General features: G+C 57.1%; 1 protein-coding gene across 8 annotated transcripts in view; it reads right to left on the bottom strand.

Annotated features, from left to right (window-relative positions):
• plxnb1b (plexin b1b) overlaps positions 1 to 26,978 on the bottom strand; it is a 411,056-nt gene that overhangs the window by 170,717 nt on the left and 213,361 nt on the right. For all 8 annotated transcript variants that reach the window (XM_059944759.1, XM_059944752.1, XM_059944755.1 and 5 more), the window contains one exon: positions 21,970 to 23,104. In XM_059944759.1, coding sequence (XP_059800742.1) covers positions 21,970 to 23,094 — 1,125 coding nt within the window. In that variant the 5' untranslated portion in view covers positions 23,095 to 23,104. The remainder of the gene's footprint in view (positions 1 to 21,969; positions 23,105 to 26,978) is intronic.

Raw genomic sequence — 26,978 nt, 5'->3', positions numbered from 1 at the left:
TGGGGGGTGAATGGGCAGTGTAACATTGACTGTTTGGAGCCCTGAGTGGAGGTGGGGGGTGGGGGGGGTGAATGGGCAGTGTAACATTGACTGTTTGGGGCCCTGAGTGGAGGTGGGGGGTGGGGGGTGGTGAATGGGCAGTGTAACATTGACTGTTTGGGGCCCTGAGTGGAGGTGGGGGGCGGGGGGGGGTGTGTGAATGGGCAGTGTAACATTGACTGTTTGGAGCCCTGAGTGGAGGTGGGGGGTGGGGGGGGGGTGTGAATGGGCAGTGTAACATTGACTGTTTGGAGCCCTGAGTGGAGGTGGGGGGTGGGGGGGGGTGAATGGGCAGTGTAACATTGACTGTTTGGAGCCCTGAGTGGAGGTGGGGTGGGGGTGAATGGGCAGTGTAACATTGACTGTTTGGAGCCCTGAGTGGAGGTGGGGGGTGGGGGGGGGGTGTGAATGGGCAGTGTAACATTGACTGTTTGGGGCCCTGAGTGGAGGTGGGGGGGGTGAATGGGCAGTGTAACATTGACTGTTTGGGGCCCTGAGTGGAGGTGGGGGCTGTGGGGGGGGTGTGAATGGGCAGTGTACCATTGACTGTTTGGAGCCCTGAGTGGAGGTGGGGGGTGGGGGGGTGAATGGGCAGTGTAACATTGACTGTTTGGAGCCCTGAGTGGAGGTGGGTGGGGTGGGGGGTGAATGGGCAGTGTAACATTGACTGTTTGGGTCCCTGAGTGGAGGTGGGGGATGGGGGGGGTGAATGGGCAGTGTAACATTGACTGTTTGGGGCCCTGAGTGGAGGTGGGGGGTGGAGGGTTGAATGGGCAGTGTAACATTGACTGTTTGGAGCCCTGAGTGGAGGTGGGGGGTGAATGGGCAGTGTAACATTGACTGTTTGGGGCCCTGAGTGGAGGTGGGGGGGGGGGGGGTGAATGGGCAGTGTACCATTGACTGTTTGGAGCCCTGAGTGGAGGTGGGGGGTGGGGTGGCGGGGTGAATGGGCAGTGTAACATTGACTGTTTGGAGCCCTGAGTGGAGGTGGGGGGTGGGGTGGGGGTGAATGGGCAGTGTAACATTGACTGTTTGGGGCCCTGAGTGGAGGTGGGGGGTGAATGGGCAGTGTAACATTGACTGTTTGGAGCCCTGAGTGGAGGTGAGGAGTGGGGTGGGGGGGTGAATGGGCAGTGTAACATTGACTGTTTGGGGCCCTGAGTGGAGGTGGGGGGTGGGGGGGTGGTGAATGGGCAGTGTAACATTGACTGTTTGGGGCCCTGAGTGGAGGTGGGGGGTGGGGGGGGTGGTGAATGGGCAGTGTAACATTGACTGTTTGGGGCCCTGAGTGGAGGTGGGGGGTGGGGGGGGGGGGTGAATGGGCAGTGTAACATTGACTGTTCGGAGCCCTGAGTGGAGGTGGGGGGTGGGGGGGGTGAATGGGCAGTGTAACATTGACTGTTTGGGGCCCTGAGTGGAGGTGGGGGGTGGGGGGGGGGGGTGAATGGGCAGTGTAACATTGACTGTTTGGAGCCCTGAGTGGAGGTGGGGGGGGGGGGTGAATGGGCAGTGTAACATTGACTGTTTGGGGCCCTGAGTGGAGGTGGGGGGTGAATGGGCAGTGTAACATTGACTGTTTGGAGCCCTGAGTGGAGGTGGGGGGTGAATGGGCAGTGTAACATTGACTGTTTGGGGCCCTGTGTGGAGGTGGGGGGTGAATGGGCAGTGTAACATTGACTGTTTGGGGCCCTGAGTGGAGGTGGGGGGTGAATGGGCAGTGTAACATTGACTGTTTGGGGCCCTGAGTGGAGGTGGGGGGGGGGGGGTGAATGGGCAGTGTAACATTGACTGTTTGGAGCCCTGAGTGGAGGTGGGGGTGGGGGTGAATGGGCAGTGTAACATTGACTGTTTGGGGCCCTGAGTGGAGGTGGGGGGGTGAATGGGCAGTGTAACATTGACTGTTTGGGGCCCTGAGTGGAGGTGGGGGGGGGGGGTGAATGGGCAGTGTAACATTGACTGTTTGGAGCCCTGAGTGGAGGTGGGGGGGGGGGGGTGAATGGGCAGTGTAACATTGACTGTTTGGGGCCCTGAGTGGAGGTGGGGGGTGAATGGGCAGTGTAACATTGACTGTTTGGGGCCCTGAGTGGAGGTGAGGGGTGGGGTGGGGGTGAATGGGCAGTGTAACATTGACTGTTTGGAGCCCTGAGTGGAGGTGAGGGGTGGGGTGGGGGTGAATGGGCAGTGTAACATTCACTGTTTGGAGCCCTGAGTGGAGGTGGGGGGTGGGGGGGTGAATGGGCAGTGTAACATTGACTGTTTGGAGCCCTGAGTGGAGGTGGGGGGTGGAGGGGTGAATGGGCAGTGTAACATTCACTGTTTGGAGCCCTGAGTGGAGGTGGGGGGTGGGGGGGGTGAATGGGCAGTGTAACATTGACTGTTTGGGGCCCTGAGTGGAGGTGGGTGGGGTGGGGGGTGAATGGGCAGTGTAACATTGACTGTTTGGAGCCCTGAGTGGAGGTGGGGGGTGGGGGGTGGGGGGGGGTGAATGGGCAGTGTAACATTGACTGTTTGGGGCCCTGAGTGGAGGTGGGGGGTGGAGGGGTGAATGGGCAGAGTACCATTGACTGTTTGGAGCCCTGAGTGGAGGTGGGGGGGGGTGAATGGGAAGTGTAACATTGACTGTTTGGAGCCCTGAGTGGAGGTGGGGGGTGGGGGAGGGGTGAATGGGCAGTGTACCATTGACTGTTTGGAGCCCTGAGTGGAGGTGGGTGGGGTGGAGGGTGAATGGGCAGTGTAACATTGACTGTTTGGGTCCCTGAGTGGAGGTGGGGGGTGGAGGGGTGAATGGGCAGTGTAACATTCACTGTTTGGAGCCCTGAGTGGAGGTGGGGGGTGGGGTGGGGGTGAATGGGCAGTGTAACATTGACTGTTTGGGGCCCTGAGTGGAGGTGGGGGTTGGGGTGGGGGTGAATGGGCAGTGTAACATTGACTGTTTGGAGCCCTGAGTGGAGGTGGGGGTTGGGGTGGGGGTGAATGGGCAGTGTAACATTGACTGTTTGGAGCCCTGAGTGGAGGTGGGGGGTGGGTGGGGGGGGGGTGAATGGGCAGTGTAACATTGACTGTTTGGAGCCCTGAGTGGAGGTGGGGGGTGGGTGGGGGGGGGGTGAATGGGCAGTGTAACATTGACTGTTTGGGGCCCTGAGTGGAGGTGGGGGGTGGGGGGGGGTGTATGGGCAGTGTAACATTGACTGTTTGGAGCCCTGAGTGGAGGTGGGGGGTGGGGGGGGGGGTGAATGGGCAGTGTAACATTGACTGTTTGGGGCCCTGAGTGGAGGTGGGGGGTGGAGGGGTGAATGGGCAGTGTAACATTGACTGTTCGGAGCCCTGAGTGGAGGTGGGGGGTGAATGGGCAGTGTAACATTGACTGTTTGGGGCCCTGAGTGGAGGTGGGGGGGGTGAATGGGCAGTGTAACATTGACTGTTTGGGGCCCTGAGTGGAGGTGGGGGCTGTGGGGGGGGTGTGAATGGGCAGTGTATCATTGACTGTTTGGAGCCCTGAGTGGAGGTGGGGAGGGGGGGTGTGAATGGGCAGTGTAACATTGACTGTTTGGAGCCCTGAGTGGAGGTGGGGGGTGGGTGGGGGTGACAACATGGACTGTTTGGAGCCCTGAGTGGAGGTGGGGGGTGGGGGGGGTGAATGGGCAGTGTAACATTGACTGTTTGGAGCCCTGAGTGGAGGTGGGTGGGGTGGGGGGTGAATGGGCAGTGTAACATTGACTGTTTGGGTCCCTGAGTGGAGGTGGGGGATGGGGGGGGTGAATGGGCAGTGTAACATTGACTGTTTGGGGCCCTGAGTGGAGGTGGGGGGTGGAGGGTTGAATGGGCAGTGTACCATTGACTGTTTGGAGCCCTGAGTGGAGGTGGGGGGTGGGGTGGCGGGGTGAATGGGCAGTGTAACATTGACTGTTTGGAGCCCTGAGTGGAGGTGGGGGGTGGGGTGGGGGTGAATGGGCAGTGTAACATTGACTGTTTGGGGCCCTGAGTGGAGGTGGGGGGTGAATGGGCAGTGTAACATTGACTGTTTGGGGCCCTGAGTGGAGGTGGGGGGTGGGGGGGGGGTGAATGGGCAGTGTAACATTGACTGTTCGGAGCCCTGAGTGGAGGTGGGGGGTGGGGGGGGTGAATGGGCAGTGTAACATTGACTGTTTGGGGCCCTGAGTGGAGGTGGGGGGTGGGGGGGGTGAATGGGCAGTGTAACATTGACTGTTTGGGGCCCTGAGTGGAGGTGGGGGGGTGGGGGGGGGGGGTGAATGGGCAGTGTAACATTGACTGTTTGGAGCCCTGAGTGGAGGTGGGGGGGGGGGGGGGGTGAATGGGCAGTGTAACATTGACTGTTTGGGGCCCTGAGTGGAGGTGGGGGGGTGAATGGGCAGTGTAACATTGACTGTTTGGAGCCCTGAGTGGAGGTGGGGGGTGAATGGGCAGTGTAACATTGACTGTTTGGGGCCCTGTGTGGAGGTGGGGGGTGAATGGGCAGTGTAACATTGACTGTTTGGGGCCCTGAGTGGAGGTGGGGGGTGAATGGGCAGTGTAACATTGACTGTTTGGGGCCCTGAGTGGAGGTGGGGGGGGGGGGTGAATGGGCAGTGTAACATTGACTGTTTGGAGCCCTGAGTGGAGGTGGGGGTGGGGGTGAATGGGCAGTGTAACATTGACTGTTTGGGGCCCTGAGTGGAGGTGGGGGGGTGAATGGGCAGTGTAACATTGACTGTTTGGGGCCCTGAGTGGAGGTGGGGGGGGGGGGGTGAATGGGCAGTGTAACATTGACTGTTTGGAGCCCTGAGTGGAGGTGGGGGGGGGGGTGAATGGGCAGTGTAACATTGACTGTTTGGGGCCCTGAGTGGAGGTGGGGGGTGAATGGGCAGTGTAACATTGACTGTTTGGGGCCCTGAGTGGAGGTGGGGGGTGAATGGGCAGTGTAACATTGACTGTTTGGAGCCCTGAGTGGAGGTGAGGGGTGGGGTGGGGGTGAATGGGCAGTGTAACATTCACTGTTTGGAGCCCTGAGTGGAGGTGGGGGGTGGGGGGGGTGAATGGGCAGTGTAACATTGACTGTTTGGGGCCCTGAGTGGAGGTGGGGGGTGGGGGGGGGGTGAATGGGCAGTGTAACATTGACTGTTTGGAGCCCTGAGTGGAGGTGGGGGGGGGGGGTGAATGGGCAGTGTAACATTGACTGTTTGGGGCCCTGAGTGGAGGTGGGGGGTGAATGGGCAGTGTAACATTGACTGTTTGGAGCCCTGAGTGGAGGTGGGGGGTGAATGGGCAGTGTAACATTGACTGTTTGGGGCCCTGTGTGGAGGTGGGGGGTGAATGGGCAGTGTAACATTGACTGTTTGGAGCCCTGAGTGGAGGTGGGGGGTGGGGGGGTGAATGGGCAGTGTAACATTGACTGTTTGGGGCCCTGAGTGGAGGTGAGGGGTGGGGTGGGGGTGAATGGGCAGTGTAACATTGACTGTTTGGGGCCCTGAGTGGAGGTGGGGGGGTGAATGGGCAGTGTAACATTGACTGTTTGGAGCCCTGAGTGGAGGTGGGGGGTGGGGGGGTGAATGGGCAGTGTAACATTGACTGTTTGGAGCCCTGAGTGGAGGTGGGGGGTGGGGGGTGGGGGGGTGAATGGGCAGTGTAACATTGACTGTTTGGGTCCCTGAGTGGAGGTGAGGGGTGGGGTGGGGGTGAATGGGCAGTGTAACATTCACTGTTTGGAGCCCTGAGTGGAGGTGGGGGGTGGGGGGGTGAATGGGCAGTGTAACATTGACTGTTTGGAGCCCTGAGTGGAGGTGGGGGGTGGAGGGGTGAATGGGCAGTGTAACATTCACTGTTTGGAGCCCTGAGTGGAGGTGGGGGGTGGGGGGGGTGAATGGGCAGTGTAACATTGACTGTTTGGGGCCCTGAGTGGAGGTGGGGGGTGGGGGGGGGGTGAATGGGCAGTGTAACATTGACTGTTTGGAGCCCTGAGTGGAGGTGGGGGGGGGGGGTGAATGGGCAGTGTAACATTGACTGTTTGGGGCCCTGAGTGGAGGTGGGGGGGGGTGAATGGGCAGTGTAACATTGACTGTTTGGAGCCCTGAGTGGAGGTGGGGGGTGGGGGGGTGTGAATGGGCAGTGTAACATTGACTGTTTGGGGCCCTGTGTGGAGGTGGGGGGTGAATGGGCAGTGTAACATTGACTGTTTGGGGCCCTGAGTGGAGGTGGGGGGGGGGTGAATGGGCAGTGTAACATTGACTGTTTGGAGCCCTGAGTGGAGGTGGGGGTGGGGGTGAATGGGCAGTGTAACATTGACTGTTTGGGGCCCTGAGTGGAGGTGGGGGGGTGAATGGGCAGTGTAACATTGACTGTTTGGGGCCCTGAGTGGAGGTGGGGGTGGGGGTGAATGGGCAGTGTAACATTGACTGTTTGGGGCCCTGAGTGGAGGTGGGGGGGTGAATGGGCAGTGTAACATTGACTGTTTGGGGCCCTGAGTGGAGGGGGGGGGGGGGGGGTGAATGGGCAGTGTAACATTGACTGTTTGGAGCCCTGAGTGGAGGTGGGGGGGGGGTGAATGGGCAGTGTAACATTGACTGTTTGGGGCCCTGAGTGGAGGTGGGGGGTGAATGGGCAGTGTAACATTGACTGTTTGGGGCCCTGAGTGGAGGTGGGGGGTGAATGGGCAGTGTAACATTGACTGTTTGGAGCCCTGAGTGGAGGTGAGGGGTGGGGTGGGGGTGAATGGGCAGTGTAACATTCACTGTTTGGAGCCCTGAGTGGAGGTGGGGGGTGGGGGGGTGAATGGGCAGTGTAACATTGACTGTTTGGAGCCCTGAGTGGAGGTGGGGGGTGGGTGGGGTGGGGGTGAATGGGCAGTGTAACATTGACTGTTTGGAGCCCTGAGTGGAGGTGGGGGGTGGGGGAGGGGTGAATGGGCAGTGTAACATTGACTGTTTGGGGCCCTGAGTGGAGGTGAGGTGGGGGGGGGGGTGAATGGGCAGTGTAACATTGACTGTTTGGAGCCCTGAGTGGAGGTGGGGGGTGGGGGGGTGAATGGGCAGTGTAACATTGACTGTTTGGAGCCCTGAGTGGAGGTGGGGGGTGGGGGGTGGGGGGGGGTGAATGGGCAGTGTAACATTGACTGTTTGGGGCCCTGAGTGGAGGTGGGGGGTGGGGGAGGGGTGAATGGGCAGTGTAACATTGACTGTTTGGAGCCCTGAGTGGAGGTGGGGGGTGGGGGGGGTGAATGGGCAGTGTAACATTGACTGTTTGGAGCCCTGAGTGGAGGTGGGTGGGGTGGGGGGTGAATGGGCAGTGTAACATTGACTGTTTGGGGCCCTGAGTGGAGGTGAGGTGGGGGGGGGGGTGAATGGGCAGTGTAACATTGACTGTTTGGGTCCCAGAGTGGAGGTGGGGGATGGGGGTGGTAAATGGGCAGTGTAACATTGACTGTTTGGAGCCCTGTGTGGAGGTGGGGGGTGGGGGGGTGAATGGGCAGTGTAACATTGACTGTTTGGAGCCCTGAGTGGAGGTGGGGGGTGGGGGGTGGGGGGGGGTGAATGGGCAGTGTAACATTGACTGTTTGGGGCCCTGAGTGGAGGTGGGGGGTGGAGGGGTGAATGGGCAGAGTACCATTGACTGTTTGGAGCCCTGAGTGGAGGTGGGGGGTGGAGGGGTGAATGGGCAGTGTAACATTGACTGTTTGGAGCCCTGAGTGGAGGTGGGGGGTGGGTGGGGGGGGGGTGAATGGGCAGTGTAACATTGACTGTTTGGGGCCCTGAGTGGAGGTGGGGGGTGGGGGGGGGGTGTATGGGCAGTGTAACATTGACTGTTTGGGGCCCTGAGTGGAGGTGGGGGATGGGGGGTGAATGGGCAGTGTAACATTGACTGTTTGGAGCCCTGAGTGGAGGTGGGGGGTGGTGAATGGGCAGTGTAACATTGACTGTTTGGAGCCCTGAGTGGAGGTGGGGGGGGGGGTGAATGGGCAGTGTAACATTGACTGTTTGGAGCCCTGAGTGGAGGTGGGGGGTGAATGGGCAGTGTAACATTGACTGTTTGGAGCCCTGAGTGGAGGTGGGGGGGGGGGTGAATGGGCAGTGTAACATTGACTGTTTGGAGCCCTGAGTGGAGGTGGGGGGTGGGGGGTGGTGAATGGGCAGTGTAACATTGACTGTTTGGGGCCCTGAGTGGAGGTGGGGGGTGGGGGGGGGTGAATGGGCAGTGTAACATTGACTGTTTGGGGCCCTGAGTGGAGGTGGGGGGTGGTGAATGGGCAGTGTAACATTGACTGTTTTGGAGCCCTGAGTGGAGGTGGGGGGTGGGGGGTGGTGAATGGGCAGTGTAACATTGACTGTTTGGGGCCCTGAGTGGAGGTGGGGGGTGGGGGGGGGTGAATGGGCAGTGTAACATTGACTGTTTGGGGCCCTGAGTGGAGGTGGGGGGGTGAATGGGCAGTGTAACATTGACTGTTTGGGGCCCTGAGTGGAGGTGGGGGGGTGGTGAATGGGCAGTGTAACATTGACTGTTTGGGGCCCTGAGTGGAGGTGGGGGGGTGGTGAATGGGCAGTGTAACATTGACTGTTTGGGGCCCTGAGTGGAGGTGGGGGGGGGGGTGAATGGGCAGTGTAACATTCACTGTTTGGGGCCCTGAGTGGAGGTGGGGGGGGGGGGGGATGGGGGGGGTGAATGGGCAGTGTAACATTGACTGTTTGGAGCCCTGAGTGGAGGTGGGGGGGGGGGTGTGAATGGGCAGTGTAACATTGACTGTTTGGGGCCCTGAGTGGAGGTGGGGGCTGTGGGGGGGGGTGTGAATGGGCAGTGTAACATTGACTGTTTGGAGCCCTGAGTGGAGGTGGGGGGGGGGGGTGTGAATGGGCAGTGTAACATTGACTGTTTGGAGCCCTGAGTGGAGGTGGGGGGGGGGGGTGAATGGGCAGTGTAACATTGACTGTTTGGAGCCCTGAGTGGAGGTGGGGGGTGGGGGGGTGAATGGGCAGTGTAACATTGACTGTTTGGAGCCCTGAGTGGAGGTGGGGGGTGGGTGGGGGTGAGAACATGGACTGTTTGGAGCCCTGAGTGGAGGTGGGGGGTGGGGGGGTGAATGGGCAGTGTAACATTCACTGTTTGGAGCCCTGAGTGGAGGTGGGGGGTGGAGGGTGAATGGGCAGTGTAACATTGACTGTTTGGGTCCCTGAGTGGAGGTGGGGGGTGGGGGGGTGAATGGGCAGTGTAACATTGACTGTTTGGAGCCCTGAGTGGAGGTGGGGGGTGGGGGGGTGGGGGGGGGGTGAATGGGCAGTGTAACATTGACTGTTTGGGGCCCTGAGTGGAGGTGGGGGGTGGAGGGGTGAATGGGCAGTGTAACATTGACTGTTTGGGGCCCTGAGTGGAGGTGGGGGTTGGGGTGGGGGTGAATGGGCAGTGTAACATTGACTGTTTGGAGCCCTGAGTGGAGGTGGGGGGTGGGTGGGGTGGGGGTGAATGGGCAGTGTAACATTGACTGTTTGGGGCCCTGAGTGGAGGTGGGGGTTGGGGTGGGGGTGAATGGGCAGTGTAACATTGACTGTTTGGAGCCCTGAGTGGAGGTGGGGGGGGGGGTGAATGGGCAGTGTAACATTGACTGTTTGGAGCCCTGAGTGGAGGTGAGGGGTGGGGTGGGGGTGAATGGGCAGTGTAACATTGACTGTTTGGAGCCCTGAGTGGAGGTGGGGGGGGGGGTGAATGGGCAGTGTAACATTGACTGTTTGGAGCCCTGAGTGGAGGTGGGGGGTGGGGGGGGGTGAATGGGCAGTGTAACATTGACTGTTTGGAGCCCTGAGTGGAGGTGGGGGGTGGGGGGGGGGGTGAATGGGCAGTGTAACATTCACTGTTTGGAGCCCTGAGTGGAGGTGGGGGGTGGGAGGGGTTGAATGGGCAGTGTAACATTGACTGTTCGGAGCCCTGAGTGGAGGTGGGGGGGGTGAATGGGCAGTGTAACATTGACTGTTTGGAGCCCTGAGTGGAGGTGGGGGGTGGAGGGGTGAATGGGCAGTGTAACATTCACTGTTTGGAGCCCTGAGTGGAGGTGGGGGGTGGGGTGGGAGTGAATGTGCAGTGTAACATTGACTGTTTGGGGCCCTGAGTGGAGGTGGGGGGTGGGGGGTGGGGGGGTGAATGGGCAGTGTAACATTGACTGTTTGGGGCCCTGAGTGGAGGTGGGGGTTGGGGTGGGGGTGAATGGGCAGTGTAACATTGACTGTTTGGAGCCCTGAGTGGAGGTGGGGGGGGTGAATGGGCAGTGTAACATTGACTGTTTGGGTCCCTGAGTGGAGGTGGGGGGTGGGGGGGTGAATGGGCAGTGTAACATTGACTGTTTGGAGCCCTGAGTGGAGGTGGGGGGTGGAGGGGTGAATGGGCAGTGTAACATTCACTGTTTGGAGCCCTGAGTGGAGGTGGGGGGTGGGGTGGGGGTGAATGGGCAGTGTACCATTGACTGTTTGGGGCCCTGAGTGGAGGTGGGGGGTGGGGGGGTGAATGGGCAGTGTAACATTGACTGTTTGGAGCCCTGAGTGGAGGTGGGGGGTGGGGTGGGAGTGAATGTGCAGTGTAACATTGACTGTTTGGGGCCCTGAGTGGAGGTGGGGGTTGGGGTGGGGGTGAATGGGCAGTGTAACATTGACTGTTTGGGGCCCTGAGTGGAGGTGGGGGTTGGGGTGGGGGTGAATGGGCAGTGTAACATTGACTGTTTGGGGCCCTGAGTGGAGGTGGGGGGTGGGGGGGGGGGTGAATGGGCAGTGTAACATTGACTGTTTGGAGCCCTGAGTGGAGGTGGGGGGTGGGGGGGGGGTGTGAATGGGCAGTGTAACATTGACTGTTTGGAGCCCTGAGTGGAGGTGGGGGGGGTGAATGGGCAGTGTAACATTGACTGTTTGGAGCCCTGAGTGGAGGTGGGGGGTGGGTGGGGGGGGGGGGTGAATGGGCAGTGTAACATTGACTGTTTGGAGCCCTGAATGGAGGTGGGGGGTGGGGTGAATGGGCAGTGTAACATTGACTGTTTGGGGCCCTGAGTGGAGGTGGGGGTTGGGGTGGGGGTGAATGGGCAGTGTAACATTGACTGTTTGGGGCCCTGAGTGGAGGTGGGGGGTGGGGGGGGGGTGAATGGGCAGTGTAACATTCACTGTTTGGAGCCCTGAGTGGAGGTGGGGGGTGGGGGGGTGAATGGGCAGTGTAACATTGACTGTTTGGAGCCCTGAGTGGAGGTGGGGGGTGAATGGGCAGTGTAACATTGACTGTTTGGAGCCCTGAGTGGAGGTGGGGGGTGGGGGGGTGAATGGGCAGTGTAACATTGACTGTTTGGAGCCCTGAGTGGAGGTGGGGGGTGGGTGGGGTGGGGGGTGAATGGGCAGTGTAACATTGACTGTTTGGGGCCCTGAGTGGAGGTGGGGGGGGGGGGTGAATGGGCAGTGTAACATTGACTGTTTGGAGCCCTGAGTGGAGGTGGGGGTGGGGGTGAATGGGCAGTGTAACATTGACTGTTTGGGGCCCTGAGTGGAGGTGGGGGGGTGAATGGGCAGTGTAACATTGACTGTTTGGGGCCCTGAGTGGAGGTGGGGGGGGGGGGGGGGGTGAATGGGCAGTGTAACATTGACTGTTTGGAGCCCTGAGTGGAGGTGGGGGGGGGGGGTGAATGGGCAGTGTAACATTGACTGTTTGGGCCCTGAGTGGAGGTGGGGGGTGAATGGGCAGTGTAACATTGACTGTTTGGAGCCCTGAGTGGAGGTGAGGGGTGGGGTGGGGGTGAATGGGCAGTGTAACATTGACTGTTTGGGGCCCTGAGTGGAGGTGGGGGGTGGGGGGGGGGTGAATGGGCAGGTAACATTGACTGTTTGGAGCCCTGAGTGGAGGTGGGGGGTGGGGGGGTGAATGGGCAGTGTAACATTGACTGTTTGGAGCCCTGACTGGAGGTGGGGGGGGGGGGGTGAATGGGCAGTGTAACATTGACTGTTTGGGGCCCTGAGTGGAGGTGGGGGGTGAATGGGCAGTGTAACATTGACTGTTTGGAGCCCTGAGTGGAGGTGGGGGGTGGGGTGGGAGTGAATGGGCAGTGTAACATTGACTGTTTGGAGCCCTGAGTGGAGGTGGGGGGTGGAGGGGTGAATGGGCAGTGTAACATTGACTGTTTGGAGCCCTGAGTGGAGGTGGGGGGTGAATGGGCAGTGTAACATTGACTGTTTGGGGCCCTGTGTGGAGGTGGGGGGTGAATGGGCAGTGTAACATTGACTGTTTGGAGCCCTGAGTGGAGGTGAGGGGTGGGGTGGGGGTGAATGGGCAGTGTAACATTGACTGTTTGGGGCCCTGAGTGGAGGTGGGGGGTGGGGGGGTGGGGGGGGGGGTGAATGGGCAGTGTAACATTGACTGTTTGGGGCCCTGAGTGGAGGTGGGGGGTGGAGGGGTGAATGGGCAGTGTAACATTGACTGTTTGGGGCCCTGAGTGGAGGTGGGGGTTGGGGTGGGGGTGAATGGGCAGTGTAACATTGACTGTTTGGAGCCCTGAGTGGAGGTGGGGGGTGGGTGGGGTGGGGGTGAATGGGCAGTGTAACATTGACTGTTTGGGGCCCTGAGTGGAGGTGGGGGTTGGGGTGGGGGTGAATGGGCAGTGTAACATTGACTGTTTGGAGCCCTGAGTGGAGGTGGGGGGGGGGGGTGAATGGGCAGTGTAACATTGACTGTTTGGAGCCCTGAGTGGAGGTGAGGGGTGGGGTGGGGGTGAATGGGCAGTGTAACATTGACTGTTTGGAGCCCTGAGTGGAGGTGGGGGGTGGGGGGGGGGGGTGAATGGGCAGTGTAACATTCACTGTTTGGAGCCCTGAGTGGAGGTGGGGGGTGGGAGGGGGTGAATGGGCAGTGTAACATTGACTGTTCGGAGCCCTGAGTGGAGGTGGGGGGGGTGAATGGGCAGTGTAACATTGACTGTTTGGAGCCCTGAGTGGAGGTGGGGGGTGGAGGGGTGAATGGGCAGTGTAACATTGACTGTTTGGAGCCCTGAGTGGAGGTGGGGGGTGGAGGGGTGAATGGGCAGTGTAACATTGACTGTTTGGGGCCCTGAGTGGAGGTGGGGGGTGGGGGGTGAATGGGCAGTGTAACATTGACTGTTTGGAGCCCTGAGTGGAGGTGGGGGGGTGGGGTGGGAGTGAATGTGCAGTGTAACATTGACTGTTTGGGGCCCTGAGTGGAGGTGGGGGGTGGGGGGTGGGGGGGTGAATGGGCAGTGTAACATTGACTGTTTGGGGCCCTGAGTGGAGGTGGGGGTTGGGGTGGGGGTGAATGGGCAGTGTAACATTGACTGTTTGGAGCCCTGAGTGGAGGTGGGGGGGGTGAATGGGCAGTGTAACATTGACTGTTTGGGTCCCTGAGTGGAGGTGGGGGGTGGGGGGGTGAATGGGCAGTGTAACATTGACTGTTTGGAGCCCTGAGTGGAGGTGGGGGGTGGAGGGGTGAATGGGCAGTGTAACATTCACTGTTTGGAGCCCTGAGTGGAGGTGGGGGGTGGGGTGGGGGTGAATGGGCAGTGTACCATTGACTGTTTGGGGCCCTGAGTGGAGGTGGGGGGTGGGGGGGTGAATGGGCAGTGTAACATTGACTGTTTGGAGCCCTGAGTGGAGGTGGGGGGTGGGGTGGGAGTGAATGTGCAGTGTAACATTGACTGTTTGGGGCCCTGAGTGGAGGTGGGGGTTGGGGTGGGGGTGAATGGGCAGTGTAACATTGACTGTTTGGGGCCCTGAGTGGAGGTGGGGGTTGGGGTGGGGGTGAATGGGCAGTGTAACATTGACTGTTTGGAGCCCTGAGTGGAGGTGGGGGGTGGGGGGGGGGTGTGAATGGGCAGTGTAACATTGACTGTTTGGAGCCCTGAGTGGAGGTGGGGGGGGTGAATGGGCAGTGTAACATTGACTGTTTGGAGCCCTGAGTGGAGGTGGGGGGTGGGTGGGGGGGGGGGGTGAATGGGCAGTGTAACATTGACTGTTTGGAGCCCTGAATGGAGGTGGGGGGTGGGGGGGGGGTGAATGGGCAGTGTAACATTCACTGTTTGGAGCCCTGAGTGGAGGTGGGGGGTGGGGGGGTGAATGGGCAGTGTAACATTGACTGTTTGGAGCCCTGAGTGGAGGTGGGGGGTGAATGGGCAGTGTAACATTGACTGTTTGGAGCCCTGAGTGGAGGTGGGGGGTGGGGGGGTGAATGGGCAGTGTAACATTGACTGTTTGGAGCCCTGAGTGGAGGTGGGGGGTGGGTGGGGTGGGGGGTGAATGGGCAGTGTAACATTGACTGTTTGGAGCCCTGAGTGGAGGTGGGGGTGGGGGTGAATGGGCAGTGTAACATTGACTGTTTGGGGCCCTGAGTGGAGGTGGGGGGGTGAATGGGCAGTGTAACATTGACTGTTTGGGGCCCTGAGTGGAGGTGGGGGGGGGGGGGGGGGGGGTGAATGGGCAGTGTAACATTGACTGTTTGGAGCCCTGAGTGGAGGTGGGGGGGGGGGGTGAATGGGCAGTGTAACATTGACTGTTTGGGGCCCTGAGTGGAGGTGGGGGGTGAATGGGCAGTGTAACATTGACTGTTTGGAGCCCTGAGTGGAGGTGAGGGGTGGGGTGGGGGTGAATGGGCAGTGTAACATTGACTGTTTGGAGCCCTGAGTGGAGGTGGGGGGTGGGGGGGTGAATGGGCAGTGTAACATTGACTGTTTGGAGCCCTGAGTGGAGGTGGGGGGGGGGGGGGTGAATGGGCAGTGTAACATTGACTGTTTGGGGCCCTGAGTGGAGGTGGGGGGTGAATGGGCAGTGTAACATTGACTGTTTGGAGCCCTGAGTGGAGGTGGGGGGCGGGGGGGGGTGTGAATGGGCAGTGTAACATTGACTGTTTGGAGCCCTGAGTGGAGGTGGGGGGTGGGGGGGGTGAATGGGCAGTGTAACATTGACTGTTTGGAGCCCTGAGTGGAGGTGGGGGGTGGGGTGGGAGTGAATGGGCAGTGTAACATTGACTGTTTGGAGCCCTGAGTGGAGGTGGGGGGTGGAGGGGTGAATGGGCAGTGTAACATTGACTGTTTGGAGCCCTGAGTGGAGGTGGGGGGTGAATGGGCAGTGTAACATTGACTGTTTGGGGCCCTGTGTGGAGGTGGGGGGTGAATGGGCAGTGTAACATTGACTGTTTGGAGCCCTGAGTGGAGGTGAGGGGTGGGGTGGGGGTGAATGGGCAGTGTAACATTGACTGTTTGGGGCCCTGAGTGGAGGTGGGGGGTGAATGGGCAGTGTAACATTGACTGTTTGGGGCCCTGAGTGGAGGTGGGGGGTGGGGGGGTGAATGGGCAGTGTAACATTGACTGTTTGGAGCCCTGAGTGGAGGTGAGGGGTGGGGTGGGGGTGAATGGGCAGTGTAACATTGACTGTTTGGAGCCCTGAGTGGAGGTGGGGGGGTGGGTGGGGCGGGGTGAATGGGCAGTGTAACATTGACTGTTTGGAGCCCTGAGTGGAGGTGGGGGGTGGGTGGGGCGGGGTGAATGGGCAGTGTAACATTGACTGTTTGGAGCCCTGAGTGGAGGTGGGGGGTGGGTGGGGTGGGGGGTGAATGGGCAGTGTAACATTGACTGTTTGGGGCCCTGAGTGGAGGTGAGGTGGGGGGGGGGGGTGAATGGGCAGTGTACCATTGACTGTTTGGAGCCCTGAGTGGAGGTGGGTGGGGTGGGGGGTGAATGGGCAGTGTAACATTGACTGTTTGGAGCCCTGAGTGGAGGTGGGTGGGGTGGGGGGTGAATGGGCAGTGTAACATTGACTGTTTGGAGCCCTGAGTGGAGGTGGGTGGGGTGGGGGGTGAATGGGCAGTGTAACATTGACTGTTTGGAGCCCTGAGTGGAGGTGGGGGGTGGGGGGGGTGAATGGGCAGTGTAACATTGACTGTTTGGAGCCCTGAGTGGAGGTGGGTGGGGTGGGGGGTGAATGGGCAGTGTAACATTGACTGTTTGGGGCCCTGAGTGGAGGTGAGGTGGGGGGGGGGGTGAATGGGCAGTGTAACATTGACTGTTTGGGTCCCAGAGTGGAGGTGGGGGATGGGGGTGGTAAATGGGCAGTGTAACATTGACTGTTTGGAGCCCTGTGTGGAGGTGGGGGGTGGGGGGGTGAATGGGCAGTGTAACATTGACTGTTTGGAGCCCTGAGTGGAGGTGGGGGGTGGGGGGTGGGGGGGGGTGAATGGGCAGTGTAACATTGACTGTTTGGGGCCCTGAGTGGAGGTGGGGGGTGGAGGGGTGAATGGGCAGAGTAACATTGACTGTTTGGAGCCCTGAGTGGAGGTGGGGGGTGGGGGGGGGGTGTGAATGGGCAGTGTAACATTGACTGTTTGGAGCCCTGAGTGGAGGTGGGGGGTGGGGGGTGGGGGGGGGTGAATGGGCAGTGTAACATTGACTGTTTGGGGCCCTGAGTGGAGGTGGGGGATGGGGGGGTGAATGGGCAGTGTAACATTGACTGTTTGGAGCCCTGAGTGGAGGTGGGGGGTGGAGGGGTGTATGGGCAGTGTAACATTGACTGTTTGGAGCCCTGAGTGGAGGTGGGGGGGGTGAATGGGCAGTGTAACATTGACTGTTTGGGGCCCTGAGTGGAGGTGGGGGGTGGAGGGGTGAATGGGCAGTGTACCATTGACTGTTTGGAGCCCTGAGTGGAGGTGGGGGGTGGAGGGGTGAATGGGCAGTGTAACATTCACTGTTTGGAGCCCTGAGTGGAGGTGGGGGGTGGGGTGGGGGTGAATGGGCAGTGTAACATTGACTGTTTGGGGTCCTGAGTGGAGGTGGGGGTTGGGGTGGGGGTGAATGGGCAGTGTAACATTGACTGTTTGGAGCCCTGAGTGGAGGTGGGGGGGGGGGTGAATGGGCAGTGTAACATTGACTGTTTGGAGCCCTGAGTGGAGGTGGGGGGTGGGGTGGGGGTGAATGGGCAGTGTAACATTGACTGTTTGGGGCCCTGAGTGGAGGTGGGGGGTGGGGTGGGGGTGAATGGGCAGTGTAACATTGACTGTTTGGGGCCCTGAGTGGAGGTGGGGGGGTGAATGGGCAGTGTAACATTCACTGTTTGGAGCCCTGAGTGGAGGTGGGGGGTGGGGGAGGGGTGAATGGGCAGTGTAACATTCACTGTTTGGGGCCCTGAGTGGAGGTGGGGGGGGGGGGGTGAATGGGCAGTGTAACATTGACTGTTTGGGGCCCTGAGTGGAGGTGGGGGCTGTGGGGGGGGGTGTGAATGGGCAGTGTAACATTGACTGTTTGGAGCCCTGAGTGGAGGTGGGGGGGGGGGGTGTGAATGGGCAGTGTAACATTGACTGTTTGGAGCCCTGAGTGGAGGTGGGGGGTGGGTGGGGGGGTGAATGGGCAGTGTAACATTGACTGTTTGGGGCCCTGAGTGGAGGTGGGGGGTGGAGGGTTGAATGGGCAGTGTAACATTGACTGTTTGGAGCCCTGAGTGGAGGTGGGGGGTGGGGTGGGGGGGTGAATGGGCAGTGTAACATTGACTGTTTGGAGCCCTGAGTGGAGGTGAGGGGTGGGGTGGGGGTGAATGGGCAGTGTAACATTCACTGTTTGGGGCCCTGAGTGGAGGTGGGGGGGGGGGGGTGAATGGGCAGTGTAACATTGACTGTTTGGAGCCCTGAGTGGAGGTGGGGGGTGGGTGGGGGTGAGAACATGGACTGTTTGGAGCCCTGAGTGGAGGTGGGGGGGGGGGGGGTGAATGGGCAGTGTAACATTGACTGTTTGGGGCCCTGAGTGGAGGTGGGGGCTGTGGGGGGGGGTGTGAATGGGCAGTGTAACATTGACTGTTTGGAGCCCTGAGTGGAGGTGGGGGGTGGGGGGGGGGGGTGAATGGGCAGTGTAACATTGACTGTTTGGAGCCCTGAGTGGAGGTGGGGGGGGGGGGGTGTGAATGGGCAGTGTAACATTGACTGTTTGGAGCCCTGAGTGGAGGTGGGGGGTGGGGGGGGTGAATGGGCAGTGTAACATTGACTGTTTGGAGCCCTGAGTGGAGGTGGGTGGGGTGGAGGGTGAATGGGCAGTGTAACATTGACTGTTTGGAGCCCTGAGTGGAGGTGGGTGGGGTGGAGGGTGAATGGGCAGTGTAACATTGACTGTTTGGGTCCCTGAGTGGAGGTGGGGGTGGGGGTGAATGGGCAGTGTAACATTGACTGTTTGGGGCCCTGAGTGGAGGTGGGGGGTGGGGGTGGGGGTGAATGGGCAGTGTAACATTGACTGTTTGGAGCCCTGAGTGGAGGTGGGGGGTGAATGGGCAGTGTAACATTCACTGTTTGGAGCCCTGAGTGGAGGTGGGGGTGGGGGTGAATGGGCAGTGTAACATTGACTGTTTGGGGCCCTGAGTGGAGGTGGGGGGTGAATGGGCAGTGTAACATTGACTGTTTGGGGCCCTGAGTGGAGGTGGGGGGTGGGGGGTGGGGGGGGGGTGAATGGGCAGTGTAACATTGACTGTTTGGAGCCCTGAGTGGAGGTGGGGGGTGGGGGGGTGGGGGGGGGGTGAATGGGCAGTGTAACATTGACTGTTTGGGGCCCTGAATGGAGGTGGGGGGTGGGGGGGGGGGTGAATGGGCAGTGTAACATTGACTGTTTGGAGCCCTGAGTGGAGGTGGGGGTTGGGGTGGGGGTGAATGGGCAGTGTACCATTGACCGTTTGGAGCCCTGAGTGGAGGTGGGGGGTGGGGTGGGGGTGAATGTGCAGTGTAACATTGACTGTTTGGGGCCCTGAGTGGAGGTGGGGGTTGGGGTGGGGGTGAATGGGCAGTGTAACATTGACTGTTTGGAGCCCTGAGTGGAGGTGGGGGGGGTGAATGGGCAGTGTAACATTGACTGTTTGGAGCCCTGAGTGGAGGTGAGGGGTGGGGTGGGGGTGAATGGGCAGTGTAACATTCACTGTTTGGAGCCCTGAGTGGAGGTGGGGGGTGGGGGTGAATGGGCAGTGTAACATTGACTGTTTGGGGCCCTGAGTGGAGGTGGGGGGTGAATGGGCAGTGTAACATTGACTGTTTGGGGCCCTGAGTGGAGGTGGGGGGTGGGGGGTGGGGGGGGGTGAATGGGCAGTGTAACATTGACTGTTTGGAGCCCTGAGTGGAGGTGGGGGGTGGGGGGGTGGGGGTGGGGGTGAATGGGCAGTGTACCATTGACCGTTTGGAGCCCTGAGTGGAGGTGGGGGGTGGGGTGGGGGTGAATGTGCAGTGTAACATTGACTGTTTGGAGCCCTGAGTGGAGGTGGGTGGGGTGGGGGGTGAATGGGCAGTGTAACATTGACTGTTTGGAGCCCTGAGTGGAGGTGGGGGGTGGGGGGGGTGAATGGGCAGTGTAACATTGACTGTTTGGAGCCCTGAGTGGAGGTGGGGGGTGGGGTGGGGGTGAATGGGCAGTGTAACATTGACTGTTTGGGGCCCTGAGTGGAGGTGGGGGGTGGGGTGGGGGTGAATGGGCAGTGTAACATTGACTGTTTGGGGCCCTGAGTGGAGGTGGGGGTTGGGGTGGGGGTGAATGGGCAGTGTAACATTGACTGTTTGGAGCCCTGAGTGGAGGTGGGGGGGGTGAATGGGCAGTGTAACATTGACTGTTTGGAGCCCTGAGTGGAGGTGAGGGGTGGGGTGGGGGTGAATGGGCAGTGTAACATTGACTGTTTGGAGCCCTGAGTGGAGGTGGGGGTTAGGGTGGGGGTGAATGGGCAGTGTAACATTGACTGTTTGGAGCCCTGAGTGGAGGTGGGGGTTAGGGTGGGGGTGAATGGGCAGTGTAACATTGACTGTTTGGAGCCCTGAGTGGAGGTGGGGGGTGGGGGGGGGGGGTGAATGGGCAGTGTAACATTGACTGTTTGGAGCCCTGAGTGGAGGTGGGGGGTGGGTGGGGGGGGGGGTGAATGGGCAGTGTAACATTGACTGTTTGGAGCCCTGAATGGAGGTGGGGGGTGGGGTGGGGGTGAATGGGCAGTGTAACATTGACTGTTTGGAGCCCTGAGTGGAGGTGGGGGGGGTGAATGGGCAGTGTAACATTGACTGTTTGGAGCCCTGAGTGGAGGTGGGGGGTGGGGTGGGGGTGAATGGGCAGTGTAACATTCACTGTTTGGAGCCCTGAGTGGAGGTGGGGGGTGGGGGGGTGAATGGGCAGTGTAACATTGACTGTTTGGGGCCCTGAGTGCAAGTGGGGGGTGGGGGGGTGAATGGGCAGTGTAACATTGACTGTTTGGAGCCCTGAGTGGAGGTGAGGGGTGGGGTGGGGGTGAATGGGCAGTGTAACATTGACTGTTTGGAGCCCTGAGTGGAGGTGGGGGGTGGGGGGGTGAATGGGCAGTGTAACATTGACTGTTTGGAGCCCTGAGTGGAGGTGGGGGGTGGGGGGGGGTGAATGGGCAGTGTAACATTGACTGTTTGGAGCCCTGAGTGGAGGTGGGGGGTGGGGGGGGTGGTGAATGGGCAGTGTAACATTGACTGTTTGGAGCCCTGAGTGGAGGTGGGGGGTGGAGGGGTGAATGGGCAGTGTAACATTGACTGTTTGGGGCCCTGAGTGGAGGTGGGGGGGTGGTGAATGGGCAGTGCTGCTTCCAGGGGGCAGATTCCTGGGAAGCGATGAATGGACAAGGGAATCACAGAGGGAGTGACCCCTGCAGAAGGTGGAGAGAGTTGGCAGAGTTAAAGATACATTTGGCGGTTGGATGAGATGGCGGAGGTGCGGAGAATAATGTGCTGGATGCGGAGACTCATGGGGTGGCAGGGAACAACAAGAAAAGTATGTCACTTCCAAGGTGGCAAGAAGGTGGGGTGTTCGGGAAATGGAGGAGATGCGGGTGTGGGCCTCATCAGTGGAGGAGGGAGGGAAATGCTGTCCCTCGAAGAAGAAAGGCATTTCCTGGGAACAGATTCAGTGGACATGAATGTAATGAGAGATGGAGACAAAGGGTTTGAGAAAGGGGAGGGTGGGGTGTCAGAAATGGGCTTAGTATACTGAAGGGCAGGGTGGAAGTTGGAAGCAAAGTTCAGCATGGGTGCACGAAGCAGCAGTAGCAGAGGAAGAGTTGGGGAGCATTACTGGGGAAGGCTTGGAACATGGACTGTTCTACGTAACCAACGAAAAGGCAAGCGTAGCTGGGGCCTATGTGAATGTCTCAGGCTGGACCTTGAGTCTGGAGAAAGTGGGAGGAACTGAAGGAAAAATTGCAGAGGGTGAGGACCAGTTCTGCCAGCGAAGGAGGGTGGTGTTGGTGGCAGGGAACTGGTTGGTTCTTTTACTGAGAACCAATATTGAGATCCTTTTATTTAAGGCCTTCTTTCTAGGCAATAGATATATATAGGGGCTGGACATCCAAGGGGAAAATCAGGTGGTCTGGGCCAGGGAACTGAAAGCTAGTGAGGAATTCCAGATCATGAAAAGCATCGCAAGTGTTGGTGGGGAGAGACTAAACAAGGGGGATAAACCAGAGTCAAGGCATGAAGTGACACAAGTTCAGAGAGGCAGCAGCAGCCGGCAGAGTCAATGGACCTACCCCGTCGGTCACATTTGTGGAGGCAGAAACGAGTTTGTTGGCAGTGGTTGGGGTACCAACTTCTATTTCTCTTTTGGGTATCTTTTGCTCACCAAGTTGGGTCTGAATTATGAAAAAACCTCCAGCTCAGCAGGAACCTAAACTGGTCTTTTAAATGCAGTCACGTGGAGCTTAATTGAAACATTTAGTACATCATATTGTGGATGTGCAAATGCAAAAATTTCATCAAGAGGATCGATAATATTGTTAACTTTCCTGAACTTAATCCCTGAAATGACAGGAAAGGAACTTATATATGTTATCTTTATGTAACAGTAATCCAACAGCTTGAATTTCTTGGCCTATGTATTTTCATTATCCACAGCATTAAACAGATGGATCAATGGGCCAAAATTGTCAATATTGAAAGTTCAAAGTCAAACAAGAAAAGAATAAAAACACTTACCGATGTTAGCCCACTACAGCTGGACTTGACTTCGTACTCTATATAGGCTGCCTCATGCCCGTCCGGGGTCCTGCCGTGATTGGTGTAGCACAGATCCCGAGTCTGATTGATTATCTGATCAATCTGGTTCATGGTGTAAATGCAGAGCGCCGACTCCTCTGTTGGCTTTGCCGTGGATGTCTGGCCAAGAGCGAAAGTGGCAAACAGGACTTCCCCGTCCGTTTGCAGAACCCCTTCGGCCAAGCCCTTTCCTGGGCGGCTGATGTAGGCAGCTTGAAGCAAATTGTAGCTCCTGTCTGCAGTCTGACAGACAAGGGGCGTCTCCACGTAGGAGTAATAATGCATGTCACCCAGGCACACTCGTGACACGTAGGTCTTATATTCCCTGGAAGGGGACTTCAGGTCCCTGCGGTAGAATAGAAAATACACAGACAATTGATAAATAAAAGATTTGACAAAGTGGTGGTTGTACTCCGAAAGCCTTCCAGCGACTGCTAACTTTGCCGTATCCTCATAGGAGAAAGTGGGATGTGAATCCGGACCCCGCGGCTCTGCCGACACCAGGTTGCGGGTGGTGATGGGGGGAATCCCACCAGCACCTTTGCTGGTATATCCACGCCCCACAAACAGCACCGCCACCTCGCCTTTGGATAGGCCAACCAATCCGACGGTCGTGACGTTTGGGTCATTGGCAGCCACGTACTGCGTGTCGACGGGCCGCTCAGGTCGGAACAAGATCCGGCTTATCATTCCCAAACTCCTTTTCTCACAGATCCCTTGAAACAAACTGCCACAGGTAATCAGCTCTTTGCCATAGGGGTTAATGAGCAGCAGCTTGCTGTGGTTGTCAGTCGGCCGAGCCTGCGGGCAGTCACTCCGGGTGACAGGCGGAAGGCAGTCCTTGCTGTCATTCTTCGGCCCAGTGGGTTGCACTACCGGATCAGTCAGCTCAGAGGTCAGCTGGAAAAGGAAGTTCACAGCTCCTATGTAGACATTTCCAGTCTCCGGATCGACTGTTAGGTGCTCAAACTTTGTATCCAATCTACTGAAGGACTTGTAGCGGTCTCCACGGCTGGTGGAAGCACTTAATAAAATGGTGACAATGAGGATGGTCCCAGACAGCATGGTCAAAGTGCTGCAACAGAACAAAGGCTGGATCAGTAAGAGGATTATAGAAACGGCAAACGTTTTGGCCTGGATGTTGAATGCTGAGGGGAATGAAATCAGTAACAAAATGGCAATGTATTAAAGATGCACTGAATATTCAATCAGCTACTTCTGGTCAAGTGGTGATTGTGCAATTGACGTACTCTAATGAAATCATTTCACATGTAATATTCTTTGGGAATGATGTACAGAAAATAGAATTATATTATGGAAGTGACCAGCAATGGAACAATTGTTTTATTGATAAATACAGCTGATTCTGAAGATGCTAGTAATCGGAAGCAACACACACAAAATTCCGGAGGAACTCTGGAGGTGAATAAACGGTTGATGCTTAGGCTTGAGAATCTTCATCAGAACTCTGATGAAGCGTCTCAGCCTGGAACGCTGACTGTTTAATTCATCAGAACTCTGATGAAGCGTCTCAGCCTGGAACGCTGACTGTTTAATTCATCAGAACTCTGACGAAGCGTCTCAGCCTGGAACGCTGACTGTTTAATTCATCAGAACTCTGACGAAGCGTCTCAGCCTGGAACGCTGACTGTTTAATTCATCAGAACTCTGACGAAGCGTCTCAGCCTGGAACGCTGACTGTTTAATTCATCAGAACTCTGACGAAGCATCTCAGCCTGGAACGCTGACTGTTTAATTCATCAGAACTCTGACGAAGCGTCTCAGCCTGGAACGCTGACTGTTTAATTCATCAGAACTCTGATGAAGCGTCTCAGCCTGGAACGCTGACTGTTTAATTCATCAGAACTCTGATGAAGCGTCTCAGCCTGGAACGCTGACTGTTTAATTCATCAGAACTCTGATGAAGCGTCTCAGCCTGGAACGCTGACTGTTTAATTCATCAGAACTCTGAGGAAGCGTCTCAGCCTGGAACGCTGACTGTTTAATTCATCAGAACTCTGACGAAGCGTCTCAGCCTGGAACGCTGACTGTTTAATTCATCAGAACTCTGATGAAGCGTCTCAGCCTGGAACGCTGACTGTTTAATTCATCAGAACTCTGACGAAGCGTCTCAGCCTGGAACGCTGACTGTTTAATTCATCAGAACTCTGACGAAGCGTCTCAGCCTGGAACGCTGACTGTTTAATTCATCAGAACTCTGACGAAGCGTCTCAGCCTGGAATGCTGACTGTTTAATTCATCAGAACTCTGATGAAGCGTCTCAGCCTGGAACGCTAACTGTTTAATTCATCAGAACTCTGATGAAGCGTCTCAGCCTGGAACGCTGACTGTTTAATTCATCAGAACTCTGACGAAGTGTCTCAGCCTGGAACGCTGACTGTTTAATTCATCAGAACTCTGACGAAGTGTCTCAGCCTGGAACGCTGACTGTTTAATTCATCAGAACTCTGACGAAGCGTCTCAGCCTGGAACGCTGACTGTTTAATTCATCAGAACTCTGAGGAAGCGTCTCAGTCTGGAACGCTGACTGTTTAATTCATCAGAACTCTGACGAAGCGTCTCAGCCTGGAACGCTGACTGTTTAATTCATCAGAACTCTGACGAAGCGTCTCAGCCTGGAACGCTGACTGTTTAATTCATCAGAACTCTGACGAAGCGTCTCAGCCTGGAACGCTGACTGTTTAATTCATCAGAACTCTGACGAAGTGTCTCAGCCTGGAACGCTGACTGTTTAATTCATCAGAACTCTGACGAAGTGTCTCAGCCTGGAACGCTGACTGTTTAATTCATCAGAACTCTGACGAAGCGTCTCAGCCTGGAACGCTGACTGTTTAATTCATCAGAACTCTGAGGAAGCGTCTCAGCCTGGAACGCTGACTGTTTAATTCATCAGAACTCTGAGGAAGCGTCTCAGCCTGGAACGCTGACTGTTTAATTCATCAGAACTCTGAGGAAGCGTCTCAGCCTGGAACGCTGACTGTTTAATTCATCAGAACTCTGATGAAGCGACTCAGCCTGGAACGCTGACTGTTTAATTCATCAGAACTCTGACGAAGCGTCTCAGCCTGGAACGCTGACTGTTTAATTCATCAGAACTCTGACGAAGTGTCTCAGCCTGAAACGCTGACTGTTTAATTCATCAGAACTCTGATGAAGCGTCTCAGCCTGGAACGCTGACTGTTTAATTCATCAGAACTCTGACGAAGCGTCTCAGCCTGGAACGCTGACTGTTTAATTCATCAGAACTCTGACGAAGCGTCTCAGCCTGGAACGCTGACTGTTTAATTCATCAGAACTCTGACGAAGCGTCTCAGCCTGGAACGCTGACTGTTTAATTCATCAGAACTCTGACGAAGCGTCTCAGCCTGGAACGCTGACTGTTTAATTCATCAGAACTCTGACGAAGCGTCTCAGCCTGGAACGCTGACTGTTTAATTCATCAGAACTCTGACGAAGCGTCTCAGCCTGGAACGCTGACTGTTTAATTCATCAGAACTCTGATGAAGCGTCTCAGCCTGGAACGCTGACTGTTTAATTCATCAGAACTCTGACGAAGTGTCTCAGCCTGGAACGCTGACTGTTTAATTCATCAGAACTCTGACGAAGCGTCTCAGCCTGGAACGCTGACTGTTTAATTCATCAGAACTCTGACGAAGCGTCTCAGCCTGGAACGCTGACTGTTTAATTCATCAGAACTCTGAGGAAGCATCTCAGCCTGGAACGCTGACTGTTTAATTCATCAGAACTCTGATGAAGTGTCTCAGCCTGGAACGCTGACTGTTTAATTCATCAGAACTCTGATGAAGTGTCTCAGCCTGGAACGCTGACTGTTTAATTCATCAGAACTCTGATGAAGTGTCTCAGCCTGGAACGCTGACTGTTTAATTCTCTCCATGGATGCTGCCTGACCTGCTGTGTTCCTCCAGCAGCATGTGTGTGGGTAGTTTGCTCTGGTTTATTATCACTGCCTTTACTCTCCATGTGTTTTGACCAGACTGAATGGACCAGAACAAAGTTAATGCTGGGTATCACAGACAAAAGCTGGAGAAACTCTGTAAGTCAGGCAGCATCATTGGAGGGGATGAACAGTCAATATTCTGTCCTGAGACCCTTCATCTGGACTGGAAATGGTGGCAAAAGTTTTATTGATGCTTAGGGATTCATGCTTAGGAAAGTCGCTTTTCTATTCTTACTCAGAACTGCCATATCCCCACTGATTCCTAACCAGAGTGAAAATCACCATCGGATGGAAAACAGCCTAGTACAGCAACTGCTCTCCACGTGATCTGAAGAAAACACAGAGAGTTGTGGACCCAGCTCAGCACACTGCAGAAACTAGCTTCCCCTCATGGACCTTGTCAAAACTGCTCACTGCCTCAGTACAGCAGCCACCCTGTACATCTACTGGCTCGATGAAACAGCTTGACAATGCTCTCAGTGTGGGGGCAATTACAGCAAGGTAACTAACACTGGTCTCCATAGCGATGCGCATGTCTGGGACAAAAAAAAACAGCCTTTTTTAAAAATAAAATTTGATAGGTTTGATTGGCAGGGTTATTAGGTTAAAGAGTTGAGATGTTGATTGACTAAGTGAATTTCAGGGGAGAGGGTGGCATTTTATGCTGATTGAAGCAATTTACTTCAGTGGTGAGAAAAAGAACATTTCACCACATTATCATGGAGATGAAGAGGTCCATTCCGCTCACTTCTGTCAGTCAGAAAAGCTGATTAGTTCTGCTATTGCAGCATCTGTCCGCCAGCTGTGACAGAACCATAGTCAGCTAGAGACATAGAACACTACAGCATAGAAACTGGCCCCGTGGCCCAGCTCCAACTAATCTGCCTAGACCCATCAACCTGCACCCAGCCTGGAGCCCTCCTATCCATGTACCTACCCAAGTTTCTCCCAAATGAACCCGCAGCCAGCA

This window comes from Hypanus sabinus, chromosome 19 (genome assembly GCF_030144855.1).
Source record: "Hypanus sabinus isolate sHypSab1 chromosome 19, sHypSab1.hap1, whole genome shotgun sequence".
NCBI lineage: Eukaryota > Metazoa > Chordata > Chondrichthyes > Myliobatiformes > Dasyatidae > Hypanus > Hypanus sabinus.
This window is presented reverse-complemented; position numbering and strand designations above follow the sequence as displayed.